At 42.5% G+C, this 11508-nt stretch overlaps 2 protein-coding genes across 2 annotated transcripts; both read left to right on the forward strand.

The window, feature by feature from the left end:
* Nucleotides 1-5084: 5084 nt before the first annotated feature.
* On the forward strand, nt 5085-5645 carry LOC112454647. The gene has a single exon (XM_025016148.1). It carries the CDS (start codon nt 5085-5087, stop codon nt 5643-5645), a length of 561 nt encoding a protein of 186 aa, XP_024871916.1.
* A 1225-nt stretch (nt 5646-6870) lies between these two features.
* LOC112454648 lies at nt 6871-9487 on the forward strand. Its single transcript, XM_025016149.1, has 3 exons — nt 6871-7443; nt 7494-7884; nt 7932-9487. Exons 1-3 carry the CDS (start codon nt 6871-6873, stop codon nt 9485-9487), a joined length of 2520 nt encoding a protein of 839 aa, XP_024871917.1.
* The last annotated feature ends 2021 nt before the right edge of the window (nt 9488-11508 follow it).

The following is an 11508-nucleotide window of genomic DNA, read 5'->3' on the forward strand; positions in this document are numbered from 1 at the left end:
GGTTATGTTCTATTCTAATAGACGTAGTTCTACGTGTTAATTGCGGCACAGTTGTTACTGTGCTTGTTAATTTTTTTTCAGCCCTTTCAGCACTCTCTCTACCTCTTCCCATCCTATCTTCTCTCCTTTCTCTACTTCCCCCTCCGACCCTGCTCTCCCTCCTCTCCTTCTCCTAGCCTTCGCTTGTATTCCGTTCCTTAATTCTAACATCTCCCTAAAGTATTTATCTCACTCCTCTATTGTTATCTTCTTATTAATTTCTACCCTTTTTCTCCTTTCCTTGATTATTATTTCCACACCTGCTTCTCTGTCCTCGCCTCTCTTACCTCTTCCAGCAGATTTCTCTTTTTTTCTTCCTTTTTCCTCTCACACATTTCTTTATACTTTTTCTTTCTTTTTTTATAATCTCCTTTTGTGTTTTTTCCTCTTTTCCAGTTTCTTAATAACTTTTCTATCTCCTCCCTCTTCTTCCTACAGTCCCCATCCCACCATACTCCATTTTTTTTCTGCTTCTCTTTTTACTCTTCTCACCCTTACTTCCATCCTAATTCTCTTTATCAACTTTTTGACCTCTTTATCTATTGCCCCCCCCCCCTACCTTTTTACCTCCACCATTCTTTTTCTAAACTCCTCTCTCGTTTCTTCCGACCAGTCCGTCTTTTCCACCCACCTCTCTACCTCCGCTATTGTCACTCTCCTCTCACCAACCCCCCTTTGTCCACCCGTACTGCTACTGATTGGTGCATGATCCGAATCTACCTAACCTCCAATCTTGTCATTCTTTCCAAGCCTTTCTATCTCCTTTCGCGTAATTGATCATTGTTTCCCCCCTTTCTCCTGTAAATTCACCCCTCCTTTGCTCCGTTCATAATTCCCCACCCTTCCTCTTCAACCCATCTAATCAACCTTTCCCCCTGCCTATTTATCATTTTATTTTTCGATTTTCTTTCAACTCCCTCTTCTCCATCTTCCAGCGCTCCTGTCTCCCCTGTTCTCGCATTAAAATCGCCCCCCACTATCCATCTTTTTTTTCTCCCTTTCTCCTCCTTCACCGATTTTATCTTACCCATTATCATGTTCAAGTTGCCGCTTACGTAAATTGTTGCCAATCTCCATTTCTCCTTCTTCCATCTTACTTCTCTAATCATTAAACCCTCCTCTTTTATCCATTCTTCTTCCTCTTCTAACCCCTTTCTGACTCCCATCATTATCCCACCTATTGCTCTTCCTCTTCTTCCAATTCTTTTTTTCTTTACACCCTGTATCCTTCAGTTGAACTCCTTTAGCACGTTATTTTTTATCTTCTCTCGTTCCTCCTATTTCAGCCGTGTTTCCACCAACCCCACGACATCCCACTTTTTTATTCTTTCCTAAAACCCTTCCCGTTTTCCCTTCACTCCCGCTACATCCCAAAAGCCTATCTTTGGGCTTCCTTTCTGTTCCTTCCCCTCCTCCTCCCTCCTGCATTCCTTTCTTCCCCCTCCCCCCTCTTCTTCCCCTCTTTTACTCCTTTTTACTTTCCACACTCTACTCTCTCTGACTCCTTTCTCCCTTCTCCTCAGCCTCACCACACTCTCTTCCTCCCTTCTCTACCTCTCTTCCTTCTTCTCTCCGCCCTCTCCTCTCATCGTTTCTCCTCCCTCCTCACTACCTTTCCATTTCATTTTTCCGTCTCCCTTTCTTCTACTCTTTCCCTTCTCCTCTGTTCCTCTTTCTCCCATCTCCTTTTTTTTATTTCTCTCTCTCATTTCCCCTTTAATCTATCAGGACTTTTTTCTTTATCCCAACTCCACCTTTTCCCTTCTATCCAAATCTTTCCGTACTTTACCCAATTTCTCCTTCTATTCCTTCTCTTTTTCTCAGCTATCCTCTCCAGGCTCCATTGCATTTTTCTTTGATGCTTTCCTTCAAGGTCATGTCATTCTTTATTCTTTTCATCCTCCCTTTCAACACATTCTTCTTCTGCATTGCTTCTCTTTTTCTTACTCTATCTTTTAACCTAACTAAAACCATCTTCTCTTTCCCCGTTTTTCTTCCTATCTCTTTTACCTCCTTTATTCCTCCTTCCTTCCCCATCTCTAGCCATAGCTTCTCTACCGCTTTCTTTCGCTTTCCCTCCTCTACCTCCACCCCTTTCATTACTACATTGTTTCTCCTTCTGTCTCTCTCTTCTAACTCTCTCCACCTTTTTAGCTCTCTTACCTTCGCTTCCATTGCTTTATCTCTTTTTTCTATCTCCCACTTTCCTTCCTTTTTCACTTCTCCCTGCCCTTCCTTCCTCCCATCTCTCCATCTCTTAACTAATATATTTAAATTTATATATTAGTTAACTTTTTTATATACACTACCGCTCATTAATTTCAATATACCCCTATATTTGTTAATTTCTCTGTAAAGGATGAACATGATACATATGTTTTGTACAGAAATGAATACATTTGCTGTTATAAACACTTGCATGTATTGCATTTTTATATATTATTTATATAAAAATGCGATGCATGCAAGTGAAATGTTTATAACAGCAAGTGCATTCATTTCTGTGCAAAACACGTATCATGATGTTCATCCTTTATAGAGAAATAAACGAATCTGTTGTATATTGAAATTAATGAGCGGTAGTATATATAAAGAAATTAACTAATATATAAATTTAAATATATTTGCAATATAATAAATATTTTTATAATATATTATACTTTTCTCTATATTGTTCCTTCTCTCTCCTTCTTTCTACTTTTTCTATCTCTATAATTTTTTCTCGTCTTAAAATACTTTTTACTTTTATATAAACAGCTTAAGGTATCGATACAATAAATAATACTATAAAAGCTACATTTGGATGGAACGGTAATAATTTACATATCCTACCTCATAATAACGTAATAAATGAGAACGATTCGTAGGAATAAATGTGATAGTATTTATGAAATAAAATTAAGTATGAAATGTACACATTTAAGAAATATTACTTTAATGATTATACTATCTTACGCGTCATTAACAGGCGAAGCAAATAGATGCTATGATATACAAGATACCTTTAAACAATTGTTTCATTTTCTAACATTTTTCAGATATACTGTAATATAATCGTATAAGCGTCATATTTTTTTTACACAGGAATACTAACGCAAAATTATTCGGACATTGTCGCTACTAAAATTAAAAAATCAGATGAAGGGTTAGGTAATGTACATATTTTTAATTCACATATTTCTCATTTACTACCGATCATCATTTCATAATAATACATTTGCAACGAAATAGATACGTCAGTACCCAAAACGTATATCTGTAATCTAAACACAAGTTTTTATATTCTGGAAACGATACAAGTGTCTTAAAATACTTTTTACTTGTTTCTAAGCAGCATAAAATATCGATACTATCCGAATAATATAAAAGCTGCATATGGATGGAACGATAACAATTTAGACACCCTACCTCTATAATTATGTTAAAATCGTCAGATATACTGTAATATAATCGTCATATTTTTTTACACAGAAATACTAACGCAAATTATTCGGACATTGTCACTAAAAAATTAGATGAAGATAGTTTGTACTCATACAAAGATACTGTTTAGTTAATGTACACATCTTTTTAATTCACATATCTTTCATTTACTACCGATCATTATTTCATAATGATGCATTTGCAACGAAATAGATACGTCAGCAACATTCGAAACCATCGACTGGAAAAAGCATTCTTCTTAGTCTATTCGTTGTGACGGATAAAATCGTATAATTTCAGCACTCAGCAGTGGATTCACTTCAATTGATGCCATTTTAAGACAGAGCCCATTTCAAAGAATTGTCCTTGTTGTTACTAATAAAGGCCATTTCAAAGAATAATCCTTGTTGTTACTAAATGTGCATACAAAGCCTGTGAATAGCGTTAATTTCCCTGCCATGCGCATATCTTTCTTTTTCGTGGCTGTATCCTGATTAGGCATCATCTTGTCCGCAATATGCTTATAGACTTTTCCATTCAGCATTAACTTAAAAAATAAAAAAGTCGTCGTACCATCTGAAATCGTTATATATAATTGTCTTGGTATTTGTTACGGAAATGGTTGCTGTTATCGACGTCGAGGATTGAGCGACGGTAATCTATCGACTGAGAGACCAGGGCGGCGTAGTCGTCGCGGGGGAGCGAGCGACACGGGTTCTGGCGCGCTTTTGTCATCTTGGTCGGTTGAGTCGTAGCGTGTGGTCGTCTCGTGAGTGGTGTGAGACTACTTTGGAATTGCCGGTACCGTGCGTACGACTAAGGGCAGCAACCTGCATTACAAGGGGCACCTTGCCATTGCCAAGTACCTAGCGTACAGTCAAAGGGCAGCTACAAGTATTTGCCGGTACCTTACTTGCGTACGATAGTGGGCAGCAACTTAAGAGAGAGAGAGAGAGAGAGAGAGAGAGAGAGAGAGAGAGAGAGGGCGACAAGTCGACAACACGCTTGTCCGCCTTTGCGAAGGTGCCCGGCTTGCGTTATATCCTTCCACCCGTCATTTCACTCCACACCTATACAGGTACGGTAAGGAGAGAAAACAATAATCCGGCTCTCCGATGCGTACGGTATTTCTGTATTAATAGCGAGCGGCTGTTCGCCATATTACAATCGCATATTGCAATCGGCAGGCAATCGCGACCATCGCCGTTGCCGAATAAGTATTATATATTAATGACATGATTCTAACAAAAGAGTATTTTAACGTGCATTGTAGACGATTACTCATATGTTCATTTATTTTAATGTTGATATCCTGATATTACGTTACATAATCTATGTATTGATATGTTTAATGTTATTTATTTTGCAATGTATGTGTGTGAATAAAAGTAGTTAACTTTGACTATTTATTTTGAAAGGTACGGTAAGCGACGCGGAACCAGAGTGAGAATTTAGTTATAACCTGAACATTTTATGGTCCTTCGAGCCGGATATCACCGCGTCAGAGCTTAAAGTTGTTTTCACGCTGAATTCTACATTGCAAGATAGAAAATATAGAAGGACGGATCGCTCTGCAACGGAGTCGATTTGCACTTATACAGAACGAGACGGATAAAGACAATATGAGTGCTGATCGATCGAATCGACATCTGATCAGTGCTCGCCTGGATATGCTTGAGCAGAATTGGAATAAATTTCAAGAAAAGCATGAAAACCTATGCCTATCCGCCAGCGAGGATCTGAGAGACCATTCTTACTTGAGAGAACGCATATACGAACGCTGTCAAGCCTTCTATGTTTATGCTCGTGCCATGTTATTCACCCAGCTAGAAGAATTTGATACAGCGGATCGACATTCCAGATCGTCGCTTTTAGATCAAGGGGCGTCCCCACCGCCACAAGGGGCTTCCACACCGCAACAAGGGGCGTCCACATCGCAACTGCCACGCAGTGCATTACCGCGCATTCAGCTGCCGATTTTCTCCGGAGACTACCCAACCTGGAGAACGTTTCATGACACTTTTACCTCTATGATAAAATATAACTTGCATCTGACGGATGTCGAAAAAATGCATTACCTGAAAACATGCGTTAAAGATGAAGCCGCACGAATGATAGGCAATCTGTCTGTCTCCGGCGACAACTTCTTAATTGCGTGGACTTTGTTTGGTATCGAGGTATGAGAATACACGATTTTTGATCGAGGCGCAATTAGACAAGATAACGAGTCTGAAGCCACTCAAGACGAAGAATGCAATAGGCCTTCGAAATTTTATGACCACTGTATCGGAGACGACTGCGGCTCTTCGCTCACTGGGATGTGCGGTAGATAAATGGGATCCGTTATTGCTTCACCAAGTCGTGAAGTTGCTTGATCTTGAATCACGAGAAGCATGGGAGGTCAAGCAAGGATCCTCTACTACTTATCCAACCCTCGAACAATTTGAGGAATTTCTCACTGGACGAACACGAGCTATGGAGAATCTCAATCCAAATATGACTCAAAGACCGTCGGCTGCTTCCACTTCAGGAAAACCTTATTCGAAGGTCGCGGCGCATACCGCAGCGTCTGCTTGCCCTTTATGCGGATCATTGCACTATCTAGCAAAATGTGAACGTTATCAATCGAAGACGGCTAAACAGCGTAAGGAGATTGTCATCAGACATAAAAGATGCTTCAATTGCCTCGCACTTCACCTAGTTAAGAAGTGCACCTCCGTGACGCGATGCCTAAAATGCGGGAAAAAGCATCATACGACTCTTCACGAGAATCAACGAGAAACTTTAACCACACCTACTAGTACGCCGGCAAAACCGGCCAATCAATCTGAGGAGAAGTCAGATCCATCAGTAACTATTGACTGACAATTAAAGACATGTGCACACCAAACCGAACAGGCAAATCGTACGAGAAAGCTTACTTTACTTGCGACGAGTAGAGCTTTGGTAAGGAAGAGTAACGGGAATTTCCATCCGGTGCGTTTATTGATCGATCAGGAATCAGAGTTATCTTTCATCACGGAAGATCTAGTGCAACGAGCCCAACTCACTAGGACGGCCGCATCAATACCGCTTCTCGGAATTGGTGGCACTTATTCCGGACATACAAAGGGGAGTGTTTTCATACAACTGCACTCCATTCATGACTCAGCGTTACAATGTCAAATACGAGCCTTCATATTGCCACGTCTTACGGCGAAGTTACCATCGTGCAGCGTTAGTGCTCCAACCTGGCCTCATATTTCAGGACTCCAGTTAGCCGATCCGGAATACTACGTCTCTGGAACAATACAGGTCATAATAGGATCAGACAATTTTCATGGCGTGATACGACAAGGCATGATACCAGGCGATTCTTCCTCGCCTACGGCGGAGCAAACCATCTTCGGATGAGTCCTTTGTGGCCCTATGTCAGCAGCCGAGACACCTGTTTCAGCGCATGCACATCATTGTTCACCGGATCAAGAATTACAAGATCTTCTTTCCAGATTTTGGACACAAGAAGAAATTCCTAAGTCGACTACAGCAGAGTTAACTGAGGAGGAAGAGGAGTGCGAACGACACTTTCTAACGACCTATTCACGAGATGCAACGGGCAGATATGTGGTTCGCCTCCCTCTAAAAATCAATCCGTCGGTTTTGGGGGACTCTAAAGCAAAGGCTCTCGGTTGTCTTAAGAACCTGTTTCAACGATTCTCAAATCAAAGTACTTTTCAACAACTTTACGGAAACTTTCTAGATGAGTATTTGAAGATGGGTCACATGAAAGAGGTTGACGCCTCCTCCGATCAGACTTCTGTGGTGAATTATCTCCCACATCATGGGGTACTACGAGAGAATAATCGAACCACAAAACTCAGGGTGGTTTTTAACGGATCCAGCCCTACCAGCAATGGCCTCTCGCTAAACGATATTCTACACGCCGGTGCCAAGCTTCAAATTGACATATGCGATATTCTGCTTTGGATACGTACCCATAAGGTTCTCTTCTCTACGGATAGTAAGTATAGTTAAAATGTTCCGTCAGATAGCTGCACCAGGACGATTGGAACCTACAGAGAATATTATGGATCGGATCGGAACAACAGCTTCTCGCCTACTGCCTTACCACAGTGACATACGGACTACGATGTGCACCCTTCTTGGCGTTGAGAGCTCTAGAGCAACTGGTGAAAGAGGAAGGTCATCGTTTTCCTAAAGCGATCATTCCTATGAAGAAGGGCAGATTCGTCGACAACATTTATGGAGGATCTGATACGACATTAGAAGCTAAGGATATTATACAGCAAGTGAAGGGGCTTTGCGAAGCAGGAGGATTTCCCTTGCATGAATGGAGTAGCAACTATCCTGATCTTCTCCCTAACTCGGAAGAAGGGGGACCTACCGACATAGAAATCGATCCTACCTTTTGCAAGCTTCTGGGTCTCGTTTGGGGCCATTTTCTGACACTCTGCATTTTTTTTCCACAGTTCCAGGCAATATCACCTTCACGAAGAGAGCAATTGCCTCGGACATAGCCAAGTTGTATGATCCTCTAGAGCTGATTTCGCCTATTATAATAAGAGCGAAAATCATATTGCAGGAGCTATGGCTGTTGAAGACTGGATGGGACGAGCTGATTCCTGTCACTTTACAAGAGAGATGGACTGCGTTTCGACAACAACTATTACAGCTCGAACCCCTCTCTATACCGAGATGGCTCGGTGTTTTTCGTTGCGATACTTCGAGGATTGAAATTCATGGATTTTCGGACGCATCTCAACTAGCCATGGCGGCGGCGGTGTACATAAGGATTCCGAATGGCGACAATACATTTTCAGTACAACTGGTGTGCTCAAAGACCAAAGTTGCGCCTTTTAAGCGGCTCACCATTCCGCGACTTGAGCTTACTGCAGCTCTCCTCCTAGCGCGATTAATAGCAAAAGTGGTAAAAGCTCTCGAGTTACTCGAAGCACTGGTATTCTGTTGGTCAGATTCAGAGGCAACGATTAAGTGGATAACTGCTAACCCATCGCGCTGGAAGGATTTTGTTAGGAATTGCGTGTCCGCCATACAAGAACTTTTGCCCAATGGATCGTGGCGTTTCGTACCGGGCAAACAAAACCCCGCTGATCTTGCAACACGAGGCCTAAAAGCGGATAAACTGTTCCACCTTGACCTTTGGTGGAAGGGACCAAAATGGTTATCCGAATCGCAAGCTTCTTGGCCTTATACGGAATACAGATCGACATCAGACATAGATATGGAGGAGCGTCCTGGTTATGTTATGAATGCTTTAGTAAGTCTGCCTCCATGCTGGGAGCTATTACGCAAGTATTCCTCTCTTACTAGATTACTGCGTGTCACTGCGACATGTCGCCGATTTGTAAACTGCTTGCGTAAAGTAACTCAGTCTTCTCCTTCTAATTATCCATTAACTCCAATTGAGATCCAGCAAAGCCGTGATTTATGGGTGCGAATTGTACAACGAACATGGTTCCACAAGGAGATACGACTCTTAGTTAAAGGAGAACGGTTACCAAAGTCAAATTTCTTGAATCGACTCACTCCATTTATCGACCGGGACGGTCTGCTTCGAGTAGGTGGCCGTCTTTATTTTGCCCAGATTGATATGGAAGCCAAGCACCCGTTTATTCTACCTAGGAGGTCACCATTGACCACGCTCGTCATTGAAGATACTCACAGAAGATCACTTCACGAAGGCACCCAAGTGACTTTGAGCCTCCTGCGTGAGAATTTCTGGATAATTGGCGGAAGGGCGCCAATACGATCCCACATATTAAGATGCGGACGTTGTGTTCGGTACCGCGGCATTCGAGCAAAACAAATGATGGGCCAACTTCCCTCCGTAAGAGTGAACCCAGCGAGGCCCTTCTCCCATTCAGGCCTCGACTATGCCGGACCCGTGACGTTGAAGACGTGGAGAGGGCGGGCAGCAAAGTCCTACAAAGGCTACTTGGCTATATTCGTCTGCCTCGCGACATCTGCCGTACACATCGAAGTAGTTACGGATTATACTACATAAGCGTTTATAGCTGCCTACAAACGCTTTAGCGGAAGACGAGGTATATGCTCCATCTTGTGGAGTGACTGCGGTACAAATTTTATGGGAGCCAACGCTGAGTTGAAACGTCTATTTCAACACGAACTTGGTGACATCGCCTCCCTTCTGGCTAATGACGATACCGAGTGGAGGTTCAACCCTCCATCTGCTCCTCATTTCGGTGGAAAATGGGAAGCGGCTGTGAAATCAGTTAAATTTCACCTGAAACGAGTCCTAGGGGAGAAAGTCCTTACCTATGAGGAGATGACCACTATCACTATACAGATTGAGGCCGTATTAAACTTTCGACCTCTTTGTCCGTTCAACGACGATGTCAACGACTATGCCGCTTTAACTCCAGGGCATTTTTTGATGGGACACGCACCGACTGTCATACCGGAACCCAATCTAGCTAATGAGCCCCTGTCACGACTTACTCGTTGGCAGTTACTTCGCCAAACCGTAGAACACTTCTGGACGAGGTGGTCCTCGGAGTGTTTGCAGCGATATCAAGCCATCTCTAAGTGGCACCATCCTACTAACGAAATAAAAGAGGGTTCACTAGTTTTGATTACAGATGAGCGCTATCCTCCTGGAAAGTGGCCTCTCGCCAGGGTCACCCAATTGCACCCTGGACCCGATGGTTTGACCAGAGTCGTCACCCTGCGAACTTCAACGTCCACCTACAAACGACCTATAGCCAAGCTGTGTATCCTACCTACGGACCCTGACCCAACGTATTCGACAATTCTCTTGTCGAAGGCGGGCAGGAATGTTACGGAAATGGTTATGTAGAAAACGAAAGGTTTCAAGTTTAAATCCTGATCGGCTCTGTCAATTTTTCCGTTTACCCCTTTCGCTGTCCAAAATTTCCATCCGTATCTTTTCTCCACCCTCACTACACTCCTTGTTTTCTCGTATATTTCCATGATTTTCTTTTCTAATCTCTCACTCACCCCTAGATCTTTCAGACATCTTCCAAAAACCCTCCTATCCACTGAATCAAATGCTGCCCTTGGATCTACAAAAGCAACCACTACCTTCTTTTTCCTCTTTAATCGCTTCCTTATCGCATAATTCAGTGTGAAAATGTTGTCCACCACTCCTCTCCTCTTCCTAAACCCTGCTTAGCTTTCTGGGATCATCCCCTTCTCCACCATCTCTTCCCTCAACCTATCTGCTAATATCGACGCGTCCCTTTATGCTCACTCACCTCTTTTGCCCCTCTTTTTCGCTATCGGAACGACTACTCCGTTCTTCCACGCCTCTGGAAAACCCTCTTCTTTCCATACTCTCCCATAACGCCTTTCTTAAACCACTTCCCCCATAACTCCACACTTTATTTCTTATCTCGTCCTCTTCCGCCGCTTTACCTTTTTTTAGCCCTTTCAGCACTCTCTCTACTTCCTCCCATCCTATCTCCTTCTTTTTCTCTACTTCCCCCTTCGACCCCTGCTCTCCCTCCTCTCCTTCTCCTAGCCTTCGTTTGTATTCCATTCCATCTAAAATCTCCCCAAAGTATTTATCCCACTCCTCTAATGTTATCTCCTAAATAATTTCTACCCTTTTTCTCCTTTCCTTGTTTATTACTTCCCACACCTGCTTCTCTGTTCTCGCCTCTCTTGCCTCTTTCAGCAGATTTCTCTTTTTTTTTCTTTTTTCCTCACACTTTTCTTTATACTCCTTTCTTCTCTTATGATTTTCTTTGTGTTTTCTTCCTCTTTTCCAGTCTCTTAATAATTTTTCTATCTCCTCCCTCATCTTCCTACAGTCCCCATCCCATTATACTCCTTTTTCTTCTGCCCCTCTTTTTACTTTTCTCACCCTTACTTCCATATCTTAATTCTTTTTGTCAACTTTTCGACCTCTTTATCTATTGCCCCCTACCTATTTCTACCTCCTCCGTCCTACTTCAAAACTCTTTTCTTGCCTCTTCCGACTAATCCGTCTTTTCCACCCACCTCTCTTCCTCCGCTATTGTCCCTCTTCTCTCACCACCACCC

Source organism: Temnothorax curvispinosus, unplaced genomic scaffold, assembly GCF_003070985.1.
Source record: "Temnothorax curvispinosus isolate PA1 unplaced genomic scaffold, ASM307098v1 QBEX01005208.1, whole genome shotgun sequence".
NCBI classification, from domain to species: domain Eukaryota; kingdom Metazoa; phylum Arthropoda; class Insecta; order Hymenoptera; family Formicidae; genus Temnothorax; species Temnothorax curvispinosus.